Source organism: Armigeres subalbatus, chromosome 1, assembly GCF_024139115.2.
Source record: "Armigeres subalbatus isolate Guangzhou_Male chromosome 1, GZ_Asu_2, whole genome shotgun sequence".
NCBI lineage: Eukaryota > Metazoa > Arthropoda > Insecta > Diptera > Culicidae > Armigeres > Armigeres subalbatus.
The window spans coordinates 245,971,148-245,997,386 of record NC_085139.1 but is presented as its reverse complement, the minus strand read 5'-3'; the positions used below and the strand labels follow the sequence as shown (position 1 = coordinate 245,997,386).

Here is a 26,239-nt window from a genome sequence, read left to right as displayed (position 1 = left end):
TGTTCCAGTTCGACCTTTATCTCTTTCGACCTTTTGCCCTTTTCGACCCTTTGTCCCTTTCGACCTTCTGTCCTTTTCGACTTTATATCTTTTCGACCTTTTGTCATTTCGACCTTTTGTCCTTTAGACCTTTTATCTTTCGACCTTTTATCATAGATTCGTTGGGGAATGTGCGGTTTTCCCAGAGATCGTTGACGAGCTTGAGAAAATGTACTTAAGCGTCCTTAATGGAGGTTGTTCCACACAAGCAGTCGACATGGAGCGCTCGTACTCCTCCCAGTCCGCTTCACCATATTTCCAAAGGCGTCTCTTGATGTTCACAGCAGGGTTAGTGTTGGTGGAAATCTGCACCGGGTAATGGTTGCTACCGTGAAGATCGGTGCCGGCTTTCCAAAAAAAGCGCGGCAGAATGGGTCTAATTACCGCAGAAACATCATCAACGGCCGTGGCAGAGTGCCCATTGAAGAAGGTGCGGGATCTGCCACTAAGAGTGACGAGGTCACCTTCCTGGAACGCTTCGGCTAGGACGGTGCCTCGAGGGTCGGAACTTGACCCTCCTCTCATAGGATGGTGGGCGTTCATATTCCCAAGGAGAAACAGGGGAGTAACGTTTTCGATCAGGTAGCTTACCTTTCTTCTGAGGAAGGGGAAGGCGCCGCAAGGGATGTAGACGTTGATAATTGTGATTGGCATACTTCCGTGCAGCCGGACACCGACAACCGGCAGGTCAATTCCTTGATCTTAATGAGGGTGTTGGACACGCAGTTGACCTCTTGGAGAGCGATGGTCCAGGGTAAGCTGTGGTGCACCAGCAGCTCGAGGTTTGGGAGGTTGTTCCAGAACCCACCCAAAAATGTTTCATTGGAGACAAAACTTGACCTCCACCGGGAGAGCCGAGGTTGGGAAAGGGGATGGTTAAAGACAAGGAAGGTTTCTTACCGTACCTGATGCTGATCCTGGCGGTATACTGACCATGCCGGAGTGAGTGGAAAAAGGAGATCTATTGGCTGGTCCGGAGCTCGATGTGTTAAAGGGTGGCGACGAGGACGAACTGAATTCACTAGGCGTTATTTGGTCTTGGCGTTCGTTCTACCAGCGCCAGCACCCAGGGCTTCACACTGAGTTTCTTCGTCCTCGGTCTTTACCAGGCTGCTGGGTTGGTCCAAAGGTTCCAGGTTGAGTATAACTTCCGGTTCAATGGCCGCTCAGCTACCCAAGTCTGACGTCGGTTCGCAGATGCTTGTGTTGTTGGGTGTTTGAAGCACGTTGGAGGCTATGATGATTGGGTTGAAAGTTCTAATTATTTGGCGGAGGAGCCGCCATTCTTAGAGCTTAGTCACTGCGCCTTCGAAATGCTAAGAGGTCCAGTGACGGGGTCAGGAGATGTACTGGCTATGTTTCTTTTACCGGTAACTCTGAATCCAGAGATATTTGGGAAGACTTTAAGGCTCAAGACTCCGTAACTCTGTTTTGAAAATTAATGACATTATTGCTTGTTAGTATTGGTGAGGCAACTTGTACGAAAAAGTGACGAAAATTTGAGGTGGGTGGAAATGGGGTGGTAAAAGCTTGTCAGCTGCTACATAATGTTGCCAGATGCAACAAAATGTTTATTTTTGAGAATTTATGAAATATTTATTATATGGAAACTTGTTTTAAATTTCTTCGTACACCACTGGGCTTTCAACATACAGTGTTGGGGAAAGTACAGTAAAACACTTTGATTCTTCGAATATTTACATTTTATCCGATGAAATTTCGTGCACTGAGCAGTCGAGCACACTGAGACAGTTTCCCAAATAAATGTAAGACGAAATTAAGTCTTTTTTATTCTTCATCCGCAGACTGTTTGTTTGCTGCTGCGTGAGTCTCGTGCCATCCATCCACACTTTCTTGTGCGCAGTGCAAATAGAACAGAATCGAGTTGAATTAGGCTGTGGCACACAGCCTTGAAAGAGTGCTAGCCACAGATACTGATTTATTAGTTCTAATCTGTAAAATGAGTAAGGAGTAACGAAATGTATATTTGCCACCAAACTCGGCTATACGTTGAGAAATTATTCTACGAAAACATTGATTGTTGGGGGAGAAAATAGAAAAGTATGTGCTTGGTCTGCTTGGTCGTGGCTGCTGCTGCGGCTGCCGTGGTTTTTTTTACTGCACGGTAAAATTAAATGTCAACCATTCTCCACCCTTACAAAAGAAGCTTGCATAATCTTTTCTTTTTTTTCTGGTTGATTTGATTAATTCGATAAACCGCAGTAATTATTTGATCAAATAAATCTGGCAACGATGAAATGATGATTCTTTTCTTGTATATGCATACAGTTGTTTGCGTGTCGACTAGCATATTCGATGTATTGTTTTGGTATTTCTAAGTTGCTTTGCCGAGATTTTGAGCGAGATATTTCACCTAATGCGGTAGTGAATTTGGGTGTTCCGAATTTTGCAACATTCACAATACGGCCGTCAAATTTATCTCTCACTTCAAATTTTTCAAAGCAGTTTTCGTTGGTTTTTCGACATGAAGTGAAGAAATTGGTGTTAAATATCAAAGACAAAAGTGAAAGTTAGGTAGTGAATTATGTTTAGTTGTGATAAAATCAAGAAAACGGCGAAAAAAGAACAATTGAAAAACTGAGTGCATGTGTATGTGTGTGTCTCGATCGTTCGGAGTTGGTGTGTGTAGAACTAGTATACGAAAATTTGTCTAGGAAAAAAGCAGTTTTAAGCGCTTTTCAGTCAATTAATTGATAATTAATTAGCTAGGAGAGTGAAAAATTCATATGAAAATACCATAAATATACGTTGACAGAGGTAAGTTGGTGAATAGCAGTGAAATATTGAATTTTGTCTAAAATTGCATTAGTATTAGTGCGAATGAGAACAAAATCATCTTCATCATCAAATTGATTACGGCACAGATAACAGATATTGAGGCTGGCATTCGATACGTGTGTAAACATCCGCAACTGTTAAATCAAATATATTTTAAATTGGGACCGCGTTTGGCAATCGATTGGAGATGGCGCAAGTATCATTGTTATTGAAAACGCAGCCAGAATGCGGCTGTCAAATGCATTGGCTGCGTTCGACGGTTGTTAATCAGCTGCGTCCGTATGTACTGCCGCAATCAGTTGCGTAGATGGCAGTAGTGAGCCAACGTATATCAATTCAAAAGTTTACACAGGATTTTCAAGAAAATTTGTTCTAGCCTAAATATCTGTTATCTGTGATTACGGTTTATAGAGCCTTAAGCTTGGTGATGCTGGTTGAAGTTGAATTTCCGGTTGAAACGGAGTTAATCGCCTTTTGGGCGTAGTATCTCCTGATATTATTCTCTCCTTGACAGTGAAGGGAGAAAGAAAGATGGGGTCGGGTGAAACCCTGGCACTGTCTTGGGTGTCAGGCTAGGGTATAGCCGGGAGGAGGTGGTGGGGTTTCGATAGTAGCGGGGGTGTTGGCATAAGCGGGGCGAAGCCCGTCCGGAGTCGATACGCGCTCTTCAGTCACCCTCGGTATAAAAATCCTCCTGGAGGCTTGGCCTTTGTTAACAACGTCAGCAAATTTTGTATTTTGTATTTGTATTAAAAATGGTCTTTCTGACAAACAGTTTTTATAGAACTAAAAACTTATTACTAGTTTAACAAACGTTTAACCCGATTCACGAAACGTGTAGTTGGCTCGTTGAACTCGAACAAATCTTCGACAGCCGTAAATGCGCGAATACATGCCGAGATCGGTTCATTGTATCTGTGGTAGTCACGTGTGGTCATCACGGGAGTGTATAAAAGACTAGCAGCTTGATTGACTGAGCTGTATAGCAAGCACTCACTATCGCACCGCTGGTCACCGGTCAACCAGTGTGCCGCATACAAATGTATAATAGTATGCGTACAGTCCGAAACGCAACTAATAAGTATGAGATGATTAAAGCACCAATCACCACAGTATCCAAACACCGTTCGATAGTAGCGTGGTTGTAGTAAAGTAGTATTCCGCAGTGATCTATTCGGTACACGAAAGTTCATCATGGATAGAAGATCGGGGCATCAGTTTCAGCAGCTAATAGTTTAGCGACAAACAAAGAATGTTTTATTTTTCGTCGGTTTTCCAGCGTGTCTAAACCTAGCCACCGACATCTATCAGGATACGGCAGCAAGTCTTCAGGATCTCTCCACGGCAAAGATTTCAGCGCTGAACGTATGAATATCTTTTGTACTCACTCGAGTCTTTAGCACCACGTGACAACCTGATGATTTAATGATTTAATAACGGTGCAATATCTTCATAGACGGAAAGTTCTATTACAATGAGAATGAGTTAGAGCAAGTGAGTGAGAATGAGTTAGAGCGAGTGAGTGAGTATGAGTTAGAGCGAGTGAGTGAGAATGAGTTAGAGCGAGTGAGTGAAAATGAGTTTGAGCAAGTGAGTGAGAATGAGTTAGAGCGAGTGTCTGAGAATGAGTTAGAGCGAGTGAGTGAGAATGAGTAAGAGCAAGTGAGTGAGAATGAGTTAGAGCACTATTTCTCAATTATCACTGCTCACTTTTCATTTCTCACTTCTTAGTACACATTTCTCACTTTACTCTTCTTACTTCTCATTCTCAATTCCCACTTCTCACTATTCATTTCACTTCTCACAACTCATTTTTTCACTTATCATTCTTCACTTCTCATTAGTCACTTTTATTTTCTCACTCTTCATAACTCACTTCATACTCTTCACTTCTCGCGCCTCATTCTCACTACTCATTACGCCACTCATTTCTCACTACTCAACTCTCACTTCTAATTTAATGTGACCAGATATATTTTGTGCCAGCGCGGGCATTTTTTTTAAATCCTCGTTTTTATTCAAAAATGTGCTTAAGTCAAAACTTTTTGATAAACCCCTCTGGGACTCACTTGGCCCTGGATCAATCACACAATCCCACCACTGTTGTGAATGAATTTGTTCAACTTTTTACAACGGTGCGAGTTCCTGATGGTTAAACTTATTTGTAATGGTTGCACATTGTATTCGTTTTATGCAATTAGGTAGAGCGCTCAAATTTGCTTAAAATGGCTACATCTCACTCAGTTTTTTTTTATTACACGCAAACTGACAGACGATTTATTATTAATTTTTCCATAAGCTCGAAGCAAAAAAAATCCGAGCAACTTAAAATTTGTCGAACATGCTCAGATTTCAAGTGAAGTTTTTATTAAAATAATAACAGCATACGAACACGATGTAAGTTGAAATTTTTGAGCTAGGGATCCCAAGGACCTACATTCAGAGATCTTGAGCCATTGAGCATCGAGCATTGAGAACTGTCAGAATCTGAGCCAAAGGAGCATTGTTATTTTTTATTATTTCTAGTTGTTGACTTCTACTGTAGTGTTGATTTTCGAGATTTTTCGGCTATGCAGTCTGATTTATTAGAACATATTTTTAAATTTTGTCCAGCGTTTCGTCATGGGTTTCGATGTCTTCTTCCAGGAGAAAAAAATAACTTTTTGTTAAGTATGATAGGCGTTCCATTACAAAGAGCAAACTTTTTTTTTCCCTGAAGGAGACATTGAACCCGATGCCGAACCCGATGGACAAAATTTTAAAATTTGTTCTAATAAATCAGACTGTATAGCAGAAAAATCTCTAAAATTTATTGTTTCTGTGAATTTTGAAATGATTTCAGTTCTTCACTTTAAAAGCATTGTTATTGTTGCAGATTGAGTAAAATATGTCTCAATAGCACGTTCAAATCTTCCATTTCACTTATTATAGCTCTTTTAGTAGGTATTCAATTGAACATCTTTCCTCGTTCTCGTGTCCATAAGGATTTGACTAGGATCACTAGAATACACCAAAGCAGGCTTGTCAGAATTCCTCAAACTCGCTAGAGTTTGGGACGAAATAAAATTGGAAACCAACAAACACGTGTTTTAAGTGAGTGCTTGTGCTGCCGCTCGGCGTTGCACTACCACAGTTATAATTTTGTGGGAGACGGAAAGATTCAAATGGCGTTGATGACAATATGAGAAACCCTTGGAGAAACCTCTTTTCTGCGTCCAATCCAAATTATATTTCTCACATTTTAAATAAAATTATCACAAATTTGTTTAGCTCTTCCTTACTCTGTTTGTTACTGATGATAACTTTATTTAACCCTTATACGGCCAACAAAAAAAACACACGTGGATGGCCGACAGGGTACCCGTGTTCCACTAAATTGATATTCTCATAACTTCAACAATTTTCAACCGATTTGGATAATTTTGACAGTTTTGGAAACAGAAACTCATATACTTTTTGCCCATTGTCAAGATTTACAGCTTATGTCCATGGTTATACAAGAAATCTTTGAAGTAAGGCTTAAGAGTCTACACGCGTATCCAAAGGCCATTCAACCAGTTTCAAATATGCTACAAGCTCTTTGTGCTTCTTAGAATTGAAGGTGTTCACAGTATATGCTTCATGTAATGCAAAAATCCCTGAAATGAGGTCTTAGTCATCCGAGAAATCTCTGGAGTAAAGCCTAAAGATCTACTCGCGTAACCAAAGGCCTATTATGCAAATTCAAATACGGTACATGCTCTTTGTGGTACTTAGCATAGAATGCGTTCACAGTATATGTTCCGAGTAATCCAAGAAATCTCTGGAGTAAGGCCTTAAGGTCTACACTCGTAACCATGGGTCTATGGACTTGTCTCAAAAGTGGTACATGCTCTTTGCGCATCTTGAAATCAAATGTGATCACTACATACGTTCTGCGCTATCGAAGAAATCTCTCGGAAAAGTCCTCTGGCGCCTTCATTGCATATGTTCATGGTCATCCAAGAAAACCCTGGAAAAGGCCTTAAGATCTACACGCGTAATCAAAGATCTTTCAGAATTTTTCAAAAGTGTTACATGCCCTTTGTGGTACATAGAATAGATTGCGTCCATTGCATAGGTTCATGGTCATCCAAGAAAATCCTGGAAAAGGCCTTAAAATCTACACGCGTAACCAGAGATCTTTTAGATTGTTTCAAAACTGGTACATGCCCTTTGTGGTACATACAATAGAACGCCTTTATTGCATAAGTTCATGGTCATCCAAGAAAACCCTGGAAAAAGCCTTAAGATCTACACGCGTAACCAAAGAACTTTCAGATTTTTTCAAAAGTGCTACATGCCCTTTGTGGTACATAGAATAGATTGCGTCCATTGCATAGGTTCATGGTCATCCAAGAAAACCCTGGAATAGGCCTTTAAATCTGCATGGGTACCCAGAGGTCTTTTGGCTTGTTTCAAAAGTGGTACATGCCCTTTGTAGTACATAGAATAGAATACGTCCATTGCATATGTTTATGGTCTTCCAAGAAAATGCTAGAATAGGCCTCAGGATCTTCACACGTAATCAGATACCTTTCGGATTGTTTCAAAAGTGGCATATTCCCTTTGTGGTACATAGAATATACCGCTTTCATTGCATATGTTCATTGGTATGCAAGAGAACACTTCTAGACCAACTTTTGAAAAGGGATTAACAGCCAAAATTTATTCCTTCTGATTCTTTGTCCCCATATATAGTTATATATGTAGACAAAGAATGAGAACGAATAAATTTTGGCTGTTACGCGCTTTTCAAATGTTGGTCTAGACTTGAACAATCCTCAAGAACTTCACGCGTAACCAGAGTTCTATCGGCCTATTTGAATAGCTATACATGCCCTTTATGGTACGTAGAATAGAATGCACCCATTTCAAATGTTCATGGTCATCCAAGAAAACCCTGAAGTAAGGCATTGGGATCTACACCAGAGATATATCAGCCTGTTTTAAATTTGGTACATGCCTTTGGGGTCCATGAATAAAATGCGTTCATGGCATATGCTAATGGTCATCCTAGAAATTTATGGAGTAAGACTTCTAGGCTTACACGAATATCTAGAGGGTCTTTAAGGTCACTCCTTACGCAATCCAAGTTTCAGAGTGCTCGCGTTTTCGGGGGCACACCACTCGATACGGAAGCAACGCACAACTGTCATTTTTATTATTTTACGCATGCTGCGACGCGGCAAAGCTAAATCAACAAAAATGACAGTTGTGCGCCGCCTCCGTATCGATTGGTGTGCCCCCCCAAAAAGCGAGCACTTTGAAACTTGGATTCCGTGAGGAGTGTACTTAGTGTATTTAGTATTAATATGGCACATGATCTTTGCGATATTAGCCCGTTTTTTCCCTCACGTTCTCGGCGTGAAGTTGTATCGTTGCAATTTATTCACATTTTGCATTTCCAAACAATAGACAACTTCATATTAGTGATATGAATGAAGTTTGTATACTACCTGGAACCAACAACAACAAGACAACAATAACTACTTGAAATGCTAATATACCAAGATGAGGTTTGACATCTTGTTTATTCTTCAATAACTGCCCAGAGCTAATGACAACAACTTGAACTACTTGAAATGCAAACATATACCAATAGCCTTCCGTTCGTGGGTTGATCTGCAGATCATTCCTATATAGAGTTCATAGACTACTTAGTACCATGGCAAAAACAAAACCTACTAGGAAGGTTGACCCGATTTTGTCACTCCCAGATTTTGTCTACCCCTGATTTGGCCTAACCCGATTTTATCACGTTTTCGATCCAATTTGCCGCAAACAACAATGATTTTCATGAAATAACTTTCACTGCCTGTAGTTTATTATGAATCATTTATGAGTAAGAAGTTTGTAAGTCTCTTCGACAAAAAATAACGGATTCCATTCACGTATTTGGCCTTGCCTTCATTACGGAGCCCACGACAATGAAAATTACTACTTAAAATACAAACATATACCAAGAAGGGGTCTCACAACTTTTTTATTTTCAAATAACTGCCTCCATTAAGGAGGTTGATCCACGGACCTTGACTCTATTTCATGGACTACCTGGAGCTCACGACAACAACAAGAACTACATGAAATACAAACATATACCAAGAAGGGGTCACACAACTTGTTTATTCTTCAATAACTGCCTCCATTACGGAGGTTGATCCACAGACCTTGAATCTTTGGAGTTCGTAGACTACCTGGAGCCAACGACAACAACAAGAACTACATGAAAAACAGATATATATCAAGAAGGGGTCACACAACTTGTTTATTCTTCAATAACTGCATCCATTACGGAGGTTGATCCACAGACCTTGAATTTATGGAGTTTGTAGACTACCTGGAACCAATGACAACAACAAGAATTACTTGGAATACAAACAAATACCAAGAAGGGGTCACACAACTTGTTTATTCTTCAATAACTGCCTCCGTTACTGAGGTTGATCCATAGATCCTGACTCTATGGAGTTCGTAGACTACATGGAGCCCACGACAACAACAAGAACTACTTGGAATACAAACATATACCAAGAAGGGGTCACGCAACTTGTTTATTCTTCGTTAACTGCCTCCATTACGGAGATTGATCCGAAGACCTTGACTGTATGGAGTTCGTAGACTACCTGGAATCAATGACAGCAACAAGAACTACTTGGAATGCAAACATGTTTTAAGAAAAGGTCATTGGATGACCTGGAACATATACTGTGAAAACATTATATGCTAAGCACCATAAAGAGCATGTACCGTTTTTGAATTTACACGATAGACCTTTGGTTACGTTAGCAGACCATAAGATCTTATTCCATGGATTTTTTGGATGACTAAGGTCTTACTCCAAGGGTTTTGGAGCCCCAGAACATATACTGTGAGCACCGACTATTCTAAGAAGCGCAATGAGCATGTAACATATTTGAAACTGGTTGATAGTCCTTTGGTTACGCGTGAAGACTCTTTACCCTTACTTCAGGAATTTCTTGTATAACCATGGACAAAAGCTGTAAACCTTAACAGTGCACAAAAAGTATATGAGTTTCTGTTTATAAAACAGTCAAAATTATCTAAATCGGTTGACAAATTCTTGAAGTTATGAAAATATCAATTTATGGGAAAAACGGGTACCCTGCCACGTTCCCCCTCACTGTATCAACGTGATTTTCTCACAGATGCTACATTTTATGGAGATCTTATATGTCACCGAATTTCAGCTTCCAGCTATAAATTCATTGAAATATCACCACTTGAAGTTGAAAAAGGAACACGGGTACCCCGTCGGCCGCATAAGGGTTAAGATGTAAGAAATATAATTTGAACGCAGAAAAAAGTTTTAAACCACATGCGAGTGCCTCCGGAGCCACATGCTTTGTATGTGACGAAAATCGAAAATCATTAATCAATATATTGCGACATTTACTCCTATTTAGACTTACCCTGAATAAATGATTATCACAGTCGAATCTCGCACACGATTTCGCAGTGCGTCAAGGTTACTGCACAGTAAGGTTATCTAATTTTTCCATACAATATTTATTTTGAAATACCTTATTTTGATTAGCCTTGCATCTGACAGTCAGCAAATTCGACAGTCAACAATAAAAATAGTTTGTTTTCATCATCGTCTCAAAGCGTTTGACAGTGCGAAGTTCGAAAACGGGGTGAGAAGGATTATCACAAAAAGCTAAACAATTGTGAAAAGAGCAATAACAAATTTTCAAAATCTTATAAGTTCTTGAAGAACGTTTACTAAATTACTGCTAATTATTAAATATTTCTTTTTTTCGCGGGACATTATCTTAAAATAAGTGAAACGCGGGACATTTCGCGGGACAAATGGCGAAAATGCGGGACTGTCCCGCGAAACGCGGGACGTCTGGTCACCTTATTCTAATTGTACACTTCTTACTTCTTATTCTCACTGCTCATTACTTACTTACTCATTTTTTCATTTCTCGCTTATCATTCCTTAGTTTTCTCTTCACACTTCTCACTTTTCACTATCCACTTCACTAAATTCTTCCCATAATAAATTTCCGTCATAGATTACACATTTCCCGTGCGGAATCAATTCAAACAGAATTGTTTCCCCGCGGGATTTGCATCTCTACACATGGGATTTTTAACCGTACACTTTTCCCGCGATTGGGTTTACACTTCAGGTAAATATTTTTTCGTGTAGACTTCTGCTTCTGTCACGGGAAACGCAAATCCCGCTCCCATCTAAATAACATGGGAGACCAAATTCCAGGACTTTTATAACCATTAAAAACAGCTAATTCGAACAAGTTTTTATTGAAGTGAAAAATGTTGCTTCCGACATTATGAAATGTTACTTTGATTTGTTGAGTTTCCACGGTTTCCACACAAATAAAGAAGAAGAAGACATAGTAAATAAGCGATCTGTCAGTTAGCTGGCTTATCTTTCTCTCTCTCTCTCGGATATTTTTAACTTTCTTTTTCTCTTCTTCTTCATCCACTCTTCCTTCTGTTGTCAAACACTAAAGAGCAACACACATGAACGACGTCAGTTCAATACGAGAAGCCAACCTTGAGTTTACTGGCTGGGGTCGAAATTGAGTGAATTAAATCTCCTCCACCGCCGCCAGAAACTTTAAAGGACTTTCGTGAAAAAATGTTGAAAAAAAACCAAAGAAAAATTTAAGGATTTTCCAATGGAAATTGTGAGTAATTTCTTTGGGAAATTGTGAAAAATCTACGTGAGAAACTGTTAGGAATTTCCATTGAAAATTTTAAGGAATTTTAATTGAAAATGTTGAGGAATGTTGATGGGCACTTGTAAGGAATATCGATAGAAAATTGAAAGAAATTTTCATAGGAAATTGTGAAGAATTTCAATGAGAAACTGTTAGTAATTCAAATAGAACATTGAAAGGAGCTTCCATGAAAACTTATAAGAAATTTCCATAAGAAATTGTAAGGGACTTCTGAAAGAATTCCTCTAGACACTTCTTGAGGGAGAAGTTCCCGTAGGCAATCCTGGAATTTCTAGAAGAACCTCCGGAACAACTTTTGTAGGAACTTCTATGGAATGGAATGGAAATTGTTGAGGAATTGCTGGAGAATGCCAGGAAGAATCCCTGAAGAAACTGCCGGAAGAATTTCTATAGATTTTTTTTTTTGAAGATTAGTTTAGAATAGCCACCAGAGACCAGCGGAGTGAAAAACTGTCGAAATGGCAACGTATAAAAATGTATGAAATTTTGAAAATAATACTGGCAGCACTTGAACTTTTTGCTTGCTTCTTAAGCCCTGAGTCCACTGTTTGTCATAATGACAAATATTTGTCAAGTTAGCCTGATATCCATGTCGATTTCTAATCGGTTTGGTAGATGTCCGGATCAACTTGACAAATATTTGGCATTATGGAAAACAGTGGACTGAGGGCATTATGGATGCAAAATGTAAACAAGTCGAATTGGAACCGCTTTTGACGGTTCGATTGGAAACAGGATGGCGTCTTCGCCGATCTCTTATTCTATTATTTCTAGTTCAGAAGCATGGACATTTCCGGAGGAATTCCTGGAAGAACTTCCAGAATTCCTTGAAGGAACTTCCGAAGAGTTTCTTGAAGACCTTATGGTGAGTTTTTTTGTAGGAATTTATGGGGGAACTTCGGGAGGAATTCCTGGGGGAACTCTGCCTGTACGAATTTCTGGAGGAATATCCGAAGGATTTTCTGAAGGAATTTTCGAACGAATCGAATCTTGTTTTATTTTTAAAAATCAAAATTTTTACTCAAGTTTGGGTTCATCCACTATATGGTAAACCGGAGTTTTTCGAATTTCCATGGGAAATTCATCCGAATAGCCACTGGAAATTAATTCAAGTTTCCACGTCACGATAAATTTATCCGAATTACCATGGAAAATACATTCGAATTTCCTCGAGTATTTCATCCAAACTTCATCGGGAAATTCATTTCACTATAAATTCATCCGAAACTACCTGGAAAGTTCATTCAAAATCCGGATGAATTTTCTGTGGAAGTCCATGCGAAGTTATCCATACAAAATTCATCCGAATTTCCATGGAAAAGTCATCACAACTTCCGCAAAAAATCATCTGTATTTACACAGGAGCTTCGCTCTAATTTCCATAGAACTCTCAATCGGAGATTCATTCTAATTTAAACGTTCATATTTCCCACAGGAAATTCATTAGAATTCAGAAAAAAAAGAAATCATCAAAATACTCATTCATTCGAATTTTCATTGCCATTCGTATCACATTCACATAGAAATTGTTACGATTTTTTTCTACGATATATTCATCCCATGTCCATGATTAAATTCAGATATATTTTGTGTGGAAACTAGGATGAACTTATCGTGGACAGCTGGCATGAATTTATCATAGAATTTCTATGTGAATTCGTATCAAATTGCCATGGAAATTCGAATGAATGAGCATTTTGATGATTTCCTCTTTAGAATTCTAATGAATTTCCTGTGGGAAATCTAATGGAAATCCGGATGATGTTTTTTCGTACAAATGCAGATGTATCTTCTGCAAAAGTTTGAAAAACATCCCGTGAAAACATGAACGGAATTTTGATTGAGGATTAAGATATTTAGAGAAATTTTGATGATTTTGTTATAAAAATATGTATCTATATGCCGCAGAAATTCGTGAGAATTTTCCTACAGAATTTGGACGAGTTTTCTGATAAAAATTGAAAGAATTCCATAAACAAATTAAATAATTTTGCAAAGTTGTTCGATAATTGAATGAATTTCCATTAGAAAATTGGAAGTACTTGTCCTGGAGAGACAGAAGCATTTTCTTTCTACAAGGGAAAAACTATTGTTAAATATTTGCGCTGATTTTATCATTGAATATCTAAACTAATGTTTGTTACCATTTGTTTTTTTTCTTCAACAGATGCCTGGTATCGTAGTGTTCCGTCGACGGTGGTCGGTCGGGTCAGACGACCTCGTGGTACCGGGATTATTTCTTTTCGTCATCCACTTGATATGGTAAGTTAGGGAACATTTTTCATCATCAAGTATTTTCTGTAAACAGATCAAAACTTAAATTTAAAAAAAAGTTCTAGTTGCCCACGAAAGCTCTATTCAAATTCTTACATATGTTATATGTAGTCGATTACGCAAAACAATTAAATAATTTCTTATATGCCAGCGGTTCTCAACCTGGGGTACATGTACCCCTGGGGGTACCTTCGCTGGTCCTAGGGGGTACCACGGACGAAAATGCGTAATGGCGGACGTATTACAATTACAATCAAAACTTATTGATAAAGTTTTGGCAATTGTCCTCCTTTCTCCTCCTTTCAACTTATTGATAAAGTTTTGGCAATTGTCCTCCTTTCGCCTCCTTTCAAGAGGCCTCTAAGCTTTCTTTCAAGAGGCCCCGAAGCCTCACTTTGAGATACCCGGAATGCTCTTTCAATAGGCTCTGAAGCCTCCTTTCAAGAAGGTCGGAGGCCTCCTTTCAAAAAGCTCGGAAGCTTTTCAAAAGGCTCGGAAAACTACTTTCAAGAGGCTCAGAAGCCTCTTTCCAATAGGCTCAGAAGCCTCTATCCAATAGGCTCGGAAGCCTTCTTGCAAGAGGTTGGGAAACCTTTTTTTCAAGAAGATGGAAGCCTTGTTTTAAGACGCTCGGAAGTCTAGCGATTGACCGTGAACCAAACCGCGGGCTGTTATGGCAGCCTATAACCATGGAGCACTTAAACGACTTCGAATTGGCGGATGACGTTGCACTACTCGCGCAACGGCGCTCTGATATGCAGAGTAAGCTCAACGACCTTGCCGATCACTCCTCCTCGGCAGGTTTAGTCATCAACGTCAACAAAACCAAATCGTTGGATGTAAACACGGTGACTCCTTCCAGTTTCACAGTAGCCGGGCAACCAGTGGAGAATGTTGAAAGCTTCCAATATCTTGGTAGCCAAATGGCGTCAGACGGCGGTACCAAGATCGACATAGGCGCACGGATCAAGAAAGCAAGGGCTGCCTTTGCGAGTTTAAGAAATATCTGGAAAAACAGGCAGATAAGTGAACGCACCAAAATACGAATTTTCAACTCTAACGTGAAATCTGTGCTGTTATACGCTAGCGAAACATGGTGTGTATCAGTGGAGAACACTCAACGGCTGCAGGTGTTCATTAACAGATGCCTGCGGTATATAATTCGGGCCTGGTGGCCTCACAACTGGATCTCAAACAACGAGCTCCATCGTCGTTGTCACCAGAGGCCGATAGCAACAGGAATTCAGGACCGGAAGTGGGGCTGGGTCGGCCACACTCTACGTAGGGGCGGAAACGAAATCTGTAAGCAAGCATTAGACTGGAACCCAGCGGGACATCGCAGCAGAGGCAGACCCAGAGGCTCATGGCGGTGAAGCCTCAATAAAGAAATAAAAGAAGTCGACCGAAATCTAACCTGGCAACAGGTTAAAGCGATAGCCGGGCATCGCTCAGGATGGAGATCTTTCAAGTCGGCCCTTTGCACCACCGGAGGTGTACAGGATCCATAAGTAAGTAAGTAAGGAAGTCTACTTTCAAAAAGCTCAGAAGACTCCTTTCAAGAGGCTCGAAAGGTTCTTTTCAAAAGGCTCGGAAAACTCCTTTCAAGAGGCTCGGAAGCCTATTTTCAAGGGGCTCAGAAGCCCCTTTCCTATAGGCTCAGAAGCCTCTATCCAATAAGCTCGGAAGCCTCCTTGCAAGAGTCCTGAAAGCCGTCTTCCAAGAAGCACAGAAGCCTGCTTTCAAGAGGTTGGGAAACCTCTTGCCAAGAAGATGGAAGCCTTGTTCTAGGACGCCCGGAAGTCTACTTCCAAGAAGCTTGAAAGCCGCCGTTTTAAAGGGTCGGAAGCTTGTAAGCCTTCTTTTAACAGGCTTGGAAGCCTATTTTTAAGAGGTACGGAAGCTTACTTTTAAGAATTCAAGGGCTTGGAATTGTTCTTTCAAGAGACCTGGAAGCCTGCTTTCAGGAAGGGGTACCTCAATTGATGTAATAGTTAGAAGGGGTACCTTTCAAGAAAAAGGTTGAGAACCGCTGTTATATGCGAATGCCTGTTCGGTCTGCTAGAGTTGTGGACGAATGTAGTTTCAAAACGATACCATTTCAGCAGATTCCACTTCACCAGTCTATGGTTTTTGGTAGTGAATGAAGCGTTTCCTGTGAACGTTGTTAATCAATACTCTACTCGTTGAATTGAAACTCACAGATACAATAAGTAAAGGTGTTTTTTATTTTCAATACTTTCCATATCAATACAAAGCGCTGAACGACCATGCCGACGTTCGACGTGCCTTTTGCGAATTTGTGAACGATTTCCATTCCATTCCGAGTTTGAATGAGGACGACTGAGAGCGGAGAACGTAAAATGTTGAACAAGTGCAACATTGTACGGAACCGAATACAGTCAATGGATAGACCCAACATGGAGTGGGACTACCTACCCTTCACAATTGTCTATGGGAAGCGAACATGTGTTCCGTGTTCCAGAACAGACAAACGGACCGAACAGTTAAGAATATTACATTGATTATGTCCCAAAATCGAATATCCACGAATTAACCAAACGACTTATCGATAGATGGCGGTCATTGAAATCAACTGCTTAAAACTGTTGTGTTATGCCTGTTTGTCTTTGATGCCAGAATGATTTTATATCCACCACGCTGCCTCCGAGAACAAAGGTTTTGTTGTTCCGACTAATGAAACAACTGTCAAGCGATTATTGAAATTGTTCAAACGATGTCACAATTGGTAAGTGTCATCGATGATTGCCAGGCTAATTGTTTTTTTTTTCAACGATATTCAGCCAGGAATTAAGATGTACTGGTTTAACAGCTATTATGAATTGTTGATCACGTGAAAAAACATTCAATGAATATAAAAGTATCCTTTTCCCAGAAAAAAATCATTACCCGACCCTCAGAGATCCATTCAGCTATGTTAAACGAATATGTGTTCTAATTTACCCTCAAACATCCTCCCTCATCCATCATGCGCCACCACTGTCCAAATGACTCTCGCCTTCGAAACTAGGTTAGATAGATACTACAACTTCATCTGGGTACGATCTGGTACGATAAGCGCGCTGTCATAGAAGGTAGGGCAAAGTATCCATTTCCCATCAGCGCCCGCCGCAGTGCCACAATACTCGGAAGGAAGAAACGGCTCACTTCCAAGGCAAGATATAGAAAAGTTACCTGACACTAATGCACGGAGCGGTTAGTCGTATCCGATGGATACAAGCCAGCCCACTCCCAAAAGGAAGCACGAAAATCGATGATAAGCTTTGTTGTTTACGCACGACGATATTAGTCGTCCTGATGACCTACATTTGGGCGTGGGAGTTTCATTCAATCACCAGCCGGCCGGCCAGCCAACGCAACGAACGCCACGTTATAGCCATGCTTCCGAGTAGAACTGAAAGGAAATAAACCCACGAACACGCGGAAAAGGTCAAATCGAGTGATTGATTAGGGTAGGTTTGTCGATTTCTCCTCCCGTTTTCGGCACCCGTAGACGACGAAGGTCTAATGCGGGTTAATGTTGTACAACCGCCGTCACCGATGGGAGTAGGGTTGTTAGATAATTGGGAAACGTTATCGACTCGGTAAGAGTGGCGATTGTATAGATATAATACAGATTTGGATTGAACGGAAAAGTACTACCGGGATGATCAATTCTCGATGCTGAAATTCAGTTATCATTCATTGTAGGTCGCTCAAACATGACTGCTTGTAAATTGATTATTACCTTACAATCAACTTCATATATTCGGAAAGGGTATTTTCATGTTCGATTGACATCAGTCATGCGCTGATTTGTTTCAACACTTCTATTTTTTTCAATTTAAAATTTTTGATTTTTTTTTACTTTTGAACTTTTGAATTTTTCATTTTTAAAATTTTTAAATTTTTCAGTTTTAGAATTTTTGAATTTTCAAATTTTTAAATTTTCGAATTTTTGAATTTTTAAATTGTTGAATTTTTAAATGCTTTGATTTTTGAAGTTTTAAATTTTTGAATTTTTGAGTCCTTGAATTTTTGAATTTTTAAAGTCTTAAATTTTTAGAATTTTTGAATTTTAGAATTTTTAAATTTCTGATTTTTTTAATTTTTGAAATTTTGAAAATTTAAATTTTTGAATTTTTGAATATTTAAATTTTAAAATTTTAGAATTTTTGATTTTTTGAATTTTAGAATTTTTAAATTTTTGAATTTTTGAGTTTTTGCTTTTTTTGAATTTAAAATTTTTAGAATTTAACAATTTTTGAATTTTACAATTTTGAAATTTTTTGAAGTTTTAAAGTTTCGAATTTTAAAATTTTTTAATTTTAAAATTTTTTAATTTTTGAATTTATGAATTCTTGAATTTTTAATTTTTTGAATTTTAAAATTTTTGCTTTTTTGAATTTTTGAATGTTAAATTTTAAATTTTTAAATCTTTAAATTTTAAAATTTTTGAATTTTAAAATTTAAATTTTTTTGAATTTTTGAATTCTTGAATTTTTTGAATTTTTGAATTTTTGAATTTTTAAATTTTTAAATTTTTGAATTTTTGATTTTTAACGCCCAAATGTAGGTCATCAGGACGACTAATATCGTCGTGCGTAAACAACAAAGCTTATCATCGATTTTCGTGCTTCTTTTTGGGAGTGGGCTGGCTTGTATTTTTGAATTTTTGAATTTTTGAATTTTTGAATTTTTGAATTTTTAAATTTTTGAAATTTTTAAAAACGTCCCCGAAGAAAAAATCGTGGAATTTTTAGTCCATCTCACGTCTTACAACCTCGCATCCATCAACATCGGCACGATAACGAACCCCATAAAACTGAACGAACTCCGAACCTTCATAAGCAGCCAATACCTCGATATCGTGTGTCTGCATGCAGTCGAAAACGAACAACTTTCCTTGCCTGGCTTTGTCGTTTTCGCTAATGTGGAGAGGCACAGCTGTAGCGGTAAAGGAGCACATCCATGTCACTCACGTGGAGAAGAGCCTGGACAGCCGACTAATCGCGCTGCGAGTGCACGACACAACGATCTGCAACGTATACGTTCCCTCCGGCACTGCTCAGCGCGCTGCTAGAGAGGAGTTCTTCAATGGCACGCTTGCCTATTATCTCCGCCATCACACCGAGAACGTCATCGTAGCTGACGATTTCAATTGCGTGCTGCGTGAGTGCGACACGTCCAGCCCGAACACCAGTCCACATTGTACACGTACCACGTGATGCCGGTTTTACGTATGTCTGTCGAAACGCGCGATCTCGCCTCGATCGGATATACGTGAGCCGCGGTCTTCGCGACAAATTGCAGTCCGCCTACACGCACGTTTGCTGTTTTACAGACCACAAAGCGCTAACGCTTAGACTCTGTTTCCCTCCACTGGGAAATGAGCCCGGGCGCGGTTTCTGGGCTCTTCGACCGCATCTTCTAACCGAAGAAAACGTTGCCGAGTTCCGATATAAGTGGCAATATTGGACCCGGCAGCTCAGAAACTACGGGTCGTACGCTAAGCCAATACTCAAATCCTTTTTCAAGTGGAATTCTCGAACCGTCTTCGAGAAATTCAACGACGCGCACCAGCACCTCTATGCGCAACTACGGCTAGCGTACGACGGCTATTATCTGTAGCCGCAAACCATAACCACCATCAACCGGCTGAAAGGAGAAATGTTGGCACTGCAGCGTAATTTCTCCCACAGACGCACGTGGCAAGGAACCCAATGTCAATCATCCAATTGGGGGATAGAAGACGGAAGAAAACCACGATCACGCAGTTACAGACGGGAGAAGACGAAATCATCGTCGAGCCTCAAGCGATCGAGGCAAATCTGTTTGATTTTTTCTCGAGCCTCTACTCAGAAGAAACAGCAGAAACTGACGGCAATGCCAACAACGGGTATGATTTCGCTTGCGAACGTGTTATCCCACTGGACGACCCATTGAACGAAGCGTTCATGGAGGAGATACAAACAGCAGAAATTCTGTCTGCTATCAGGGCGAGCGCACCCAAACGATCCCCCGGTGCCGACGAGATCCCACGAGAATTTTATCTCCGGATGTTCGATGTCATCCACCGTGAGTTGAACATGCTTATGAATGAAGCACTCAACGGAAATCTCCCCCATGCCTTCGTAGAGGGCGTCATCGTGTTGGTGAAGAAGAAGGGAGGCGACAACACAGCCCGAGCGTACCGGCCCATATCGCTGCTCAACAGCGATTATAAATTGCTCTCCCGCATCCTGAAAAACAGGATGGAACGAATTATGCAGGCCCACCGCGTCCTAAGCAACGGACAGAAATGTTCAAACGCAGAGCGAAACATCTTCCAGGCCACTCTCGCTCTGAAAGATCGGATCGCCAATCTCCGTCACCACCGTCGCGCCGGTAAGCTCATCAGCTTCGATCTGGAGAACGCCTTCGATCGGGTGCGGCACTCGTTCCTCTTCGAAACCATGCGGTCGCTCGGGTTCAACGAGGAACTCATCTCTCTTCTCTCGAACATAGCCAGTCGGTCCACATCCCGGCTGCTTATCAAAGGGCACCTCTCTCGATCGTTTGAGATCACACGGTCGGTGCGGCAAGGCGACCCGTTGTCCATGCATCTGTTCGTGCTCTATCTCCATCCACTGGTGTGTAGGCTTGAGCAAGTGTGTGGGGATGATCTGCTCGTTGCCTACGCCGACGATATCAGCGTGGTTGTTACGTCATCGTGGCAAATAGAAGCGATGAATGAAATATTTCGTCGCTTTGGGCTTGCCGCTAGCGCAAAATTTAACTTGCGGAAAACGGTTGCAGTGAACGTTGGCGTTTTTGAAGGTAACGAAATTTGTATCCAGTGGCTGCAAACAGCCAACGTAGTCAAAATTCTGGGTGTTACCTTCGCCAACTCGATACGGCTGATGACTACACTCAACTGGGATGCGCTGGCGGGCAAGTTTTCACAGCAAATGTGGCTGCAGTCCTTGCGCACTTTAACTCTTCACCAGAGGGTGATTATGCTGAACACGTTTGGCACATCGAGACTGTGGTACCTTTCGTCTGTACTGCCTCCGCTTGGTGTCCACACAGCGAAAATAACAGCAACGATGGGGACGTTCCTGTGGAGAGGAATGGCTGCGCGCGTTCCCATTATGCAGTTGATACGCAAGAAGGAGCACGGCGGTTTAAATTTGCATGTTTCGGCATGCTAAAGCCGTAGTCTGGCCACCAACAGACACTTGAAAGAGATCGACTCCATTCCTTATTATAAATCCCTTCTATTCCACGCAATTCCCCGCCCCGCAATTTCTATTGACAATCCTGACCTAAAATCGATCCTATCAAATTTATCCCAAATTCCCCACCATATCCAACAAAACCCTTCCGCCGATCTGATCCACCGGCACTTCGTCCAGCAAAGCGAACTGCCAAAGGTGGAACGAAACAGTCCAGCGCTTGACTGGCCACGCGCGTGGCGAAATATTGGGATGAAAGAGCTTTCCTCATCGCAGCGATCCAAACTTTACCTGCTGGTGAATGGGAAAATCGAACATCGGAAGCTTCTGCACGTGATGCAACGGGTGGCGGACGAGAACTGTCAACACTGTGACAGCCAGGTACCTGAAACGCTCCAGCACAAGTTCTGTAGCTGCACTCGTGTCGGCCCGGCCTGGACGGTCCTACAGCAGAGGCTAGCCGGCTACACGAATGGTTGGAGGCGACTGTCGTTCGAGGACCTCATGAGACCTGTTTTGCCAGGAATTGGAAGAGCTGCGCGAGTGGAAATTCTCCGCTTGTTTGTGAAGTACATCGTCTTTGTTAACGAGTGTAACGATAGAATTGATGTAGATGCTTTAATGTTCCAATTAGATTTAAATTGATTTGAAAACGCTGAACTACAATTGTAAAAACTGTACATATAATGACAAAATAAAACTGAATTTTAACCACAAAAAAAAAAAAATATTTAAATTTTTAAATTTTTAAATTTTTAAATTTTTAAATTTTTAAATTTTTAAATTTTTAAATTTTTAAATTTTTAAATTTTTAAATTTTTGAAATTTTTTAAATTTTCAAATTTTTAAATTTTTAATTTTTAATTTTTTAATTTTTACATTTATAAATCTTAAAAATTTTAATTTTTTAAATTTTTGAATTTTTAAGTTTTTAAGTTTTGAAATTTTAAAATTTTAAAATTTTTAAATTTTTAATTTTTTAAAATTTTTAAATTTTTAAATTTTAAATTTTGAATTTTAAATTTTAAAATTTTCAAATTTTAAATTTTTAAATTTTAAATTTTAAATTTTTAAATTTTAAATTTTTAAATTTTAAGTTTATATATTTTTAAATTTTTAAATTTTTAAATTTTTAATTTTTTTGATTTTTAAATTTTTAAATTTTTAAATTTTTATATTTTTAAATTTTTAAATTTTCAAATTTTTAAATTTTTAATTTTTAAATTTTTAAATTTTCAATTTTTAAATTTTTAAATTTTAATTTTTTGATTTTTAAATTTTTAAGTTTTTAAATTTTTAAATTTTTAAATTTTTAAATTTTTAAATTTTTAAATTTTTAATTTTTAAATTTTTAAATTTTCAATTTTTTTAAATTTTTAAACCTTTAAATTTTTAAATTTTTAAATTTTTAAATTCTTAAATTTTTAAATTTTTAAATTTTTAAAATTTTTAATTTTTTTAATTTTTAAATTTTTAAGGTTTTAAATTCTTACATTTTTAAAATTTTTAAATTTTTAGATTTTTAAATCTATAAAATTTAAATTTCTAAATTTTTAAATTTTCGAATCCCTAAATTTTTAAATTTTTAAATTTTTAAATCTTCAAATTTTTAAATTTTTAAATTTTTAAATTTTTAAATTTTAAATTTTTAAATTTTTAAATTTTTAAATTTTTAATTTTCTTAATTTTTAAATTTTTAAATTTTTAAATTTTTAAATTTTTAAATTTTTAAATTTTTAAATTTTTAAATTTTTAAAATTTTTAATTTTCTTAATTTTTAAATTTTTAAATTTTTAAATTCTTAATTTTTTAAAATTTTTAATCTTCTTAATTTTTAAATTTTTAAATATTTGACTGTGGTGGGTCAGGCACGCAGTCAGAATGTTGGACAACAACCCATTAAAAATGGTTCTCGATATGGTGGATTGGCTAGCTAAAAGATGATTTGCGGACTGACCGTGGGCTGCGTGGCTAACAAGAACCAAGCAGAATGGAGAAATATTTCGTGTGCTCCACGACCATTCCGACATCACCTCTTAGAAGAAGCGCCTTGCTCTGCAGCTTATTTCTAATTTAAGTTACAGATATTTATTATCCACTGAGCACCATTTAATTTCCATAGACATCCGCTGCTCCAAATCCTGATGACGAAGCTTATTTAATCTCTGTGCTCTCCAGTTCAAAACCCCAAACTGCTCTCCACATCCCCACCGGATGTGGTCACCGCGTCGTGCTTATTTACGATATATCCCTTGTATAACGCTGGTCAGTAATCCTATATCTGTGCAAACGTGCCTGCAAGTGGTTTAGCAAACAGCGAATGAGCGTTTGTTTGAGCACGCAAAATCACAAATCCCCATCACACCCCGCGCCCGGAACCGCCTTTGGCTGACTGACCGGAAGAATGACTGCCTGCAGCAACCAACAACGGCCAAGCTGACCTTAAAGCATGTTGCTCGCTGGGTCATTATTCATGGAAGTGGCTCTGCTTTACGATTGTACATACACGGAGATAGGATCTACATGGTTGGAAAAATGTATTCAATTATGGGCTTGGCTGTCGCAGGCTACTTTAGTTTCATTGTTAAGCGCATTTTACACCTCCCGTGAACGTGAACGTGAACAAACTGTTTTTCGATAATAACTTCTTGATACATATTCAAATCGTGAGGGAATCATGTTCAAATGAAAGGCAGATGCTGCATTTAGTAGTCAGATGCATAAAAACATGAAAAACATCAATAATATTAGATTTATGAGCATTCCACGGTCATGCCTGTGAAATCATCGTGAAATCGTATCTGCGGTGAACTCATCGCAAGTGTAAACGCGACGGTGAACATGAACGTGGAGCTGTGGTGAATTCAAAAATACAAGGAGAATAGATTGATTTGGATTGGGAGTTCACACCGACCGAGAGTGTTTACTGTTCTCGTTGAATCGGTTCGGTGGGTTCCTGCTTTGTGTGTCGCTGTCGCTCATTTTAATACTCGTATCGGTTTGGTCGGAAAGAAACTAACTCAGTAGTTTCTCATAAATGAATTGTGTTTCTTTTTTATTATTTGGTAATATTTTTTTTTCCTTTTAAATATTTTTTTTTCAATCATTCGTATATTCAATCGAAAAAAATATATTTTCATAGATAGATTTATAGATATTTCATATTCATAGATAGATAGTTTCAGTGGAATGTAGAGCCAATGCACAATGGGAAAATCCGATTTCGAAGGAGGAAATTTTTTTTAACTTTCTTTACGAGTGATTTACAGAAGAAATCAAGGGCTTATTCGAAAGAGAATTTTCCAGGAAATTCAGTGAGTGCTGTTTCATTGGACGTGGAACACTTCTGTATGTAGATATTGAGCATGTTTTGCCCCAATGTTCCATATATCACGAGTTTTCATATTTTTTCTATATTTTACTTTAGGAAATTTCTCTAAAATTGTATTCATCTCTTCACTGTGGATCCATAGAGGTGCACTAATTATGGTAATAGTTGGAAATTTAAGGGATTTATTTTACCCCAAAAACACTTTAATTTTCAACTTTTGCCAACAAAATATGTATAGTGCTTTTTGAGGATCCACAATGAAGAGGAAAACACAATTTTAGTACAATATTTTAAAGATAAAAGGACGAAATAACTACATACAGTAGTATCCCGCGTCTATAAAAAATCACTCACTGAATTTCTTTGAAAATTTTCTTTTGAATAAGCTCTCATTCTCCTCTGTCGTCCGTGAAAAAAGTTATCCTATTTTGTAAAAAATATATATATATTTAATGAGCTTTTAGACTTGTATGACCCCAAAGTCCCCTATAATTCAATACATTCAATGAAATATATGATTATTTGTTATTTTCATTATATCATTGGCAAATATCATTTAAATTAATAGTATTTTCAGTTTCGCTGGTAACAAATCGCGTCGAGATCACTTTTTAAGCACCTTTAAAATCGTCGCCAATATCTTTAATTCAAATCTGTGTTAATGCAAAGCCAAATCATTAAAACATGCAAAAAAATACTCAACTTCTGGAAATAATCTGATTATTGAAATCAAACAATTTTGTTCGTAGTTGATCTGACAGATCTTATGGCCATGTTTGCTGGCGACAATTTGCTTTGCGACGATTGATGCGGCCGGAAAATTCAAATAAAATGCATTTTGACGCTTATTACACAACAAAATCACTGAAATTTTCAACTTTTTCCATCAAAATATATGTAGTGCCCTTCTGTCGATCCACAGTGAAGAGATAAACACAATTTTAGAGCAATGTCCTAAAGATAAAATGACTGCAAACTCGTGAATGTAAACTCGTGATATATGGGACATTGGGGCAAAACAGGCCTCATAACTACACACATAAGTGTTCCACGTCCTTGATTCTTAAATTCTTTGGAAAATTCCTTTTAGAATAAGCCCTTAACCTCTTCTGTAAGTTGTCCGTAAAGAAAGTTATTATTTTTTTCCTCTTTTGAAAGCGGATTACCTAGTGTGCAATGAAGGAAAAAATATCATTTTTTTTGTGTATTTTTTACAACACCATCATTATTGTTCATTAATTATAATTTGTTCATTTGCTTATTTTTTGAGTTACTGATTTACTAGGTTTCAAAATAAATTTATTGATTTATTATTTTTTGTTGTTGATATATTAGATTTTTGAGTGATTAGTTTATTAATTTCTTTTTAATTTATTAATTTACTGTTCATAAAAGCATAACTTTGCCATATAGATAGCAAATCATGTAAATATTGGACAGTTATGCTTGCAGCGGCAGTTTAGTAATTTATTAACTATTAATTGATTAATTTATCCATTTTTTTATTCATCAATTTATTAATTTATTATTTCATTGATTTATAAATTTATAAATTTGTTTATTTATCAATTTGGTAATTTAATAATTTATTAACATACCTTTATAAACTTATTATGAAATATTTTTTATTATTTTACTATTTTATTTTTGATTATTTTATTATATTTATTTTTTTTTATTCAATAATTTATAAATTCATTTATTCCTGAATTTATAAATCTAAAAAATTATCCATTTATTAGTTTTTCAAATCAATAATTTTGTAATTTTATCGATTGTTCATTTTTTAATTTATCAACCCATTAATTTGAAGTCATTTATTTATTTAT

General features: G+C 38.1%; 1 protein-coding gene across 6 annotated transcripts in view; it reads left to right on the top strand.

The window, feature by feature from the left end:
- The window catches only part of LOC134206338 (diacylglycerol lipase-alpha), a 351,723-nt gene that overhangs the window by 186,526 nt on the left and 138,958 nt on the right, over positions 1-26,239 (top strand). For all 6 annotated transcript variants that reach the window (XM_062682038.1, XM_062682035.1, XM_062682037.1 and 3 more), the window contains one exon: positions 13,759-13,853. In XM_062682038.1, coding sequence (XP_062538022.1) covers positions 13,759-13,853 — 95 coding nt within the window. The remainder of the gene's footprint in view (positions 1-13,758; positions 13,854-26,239) is intronic.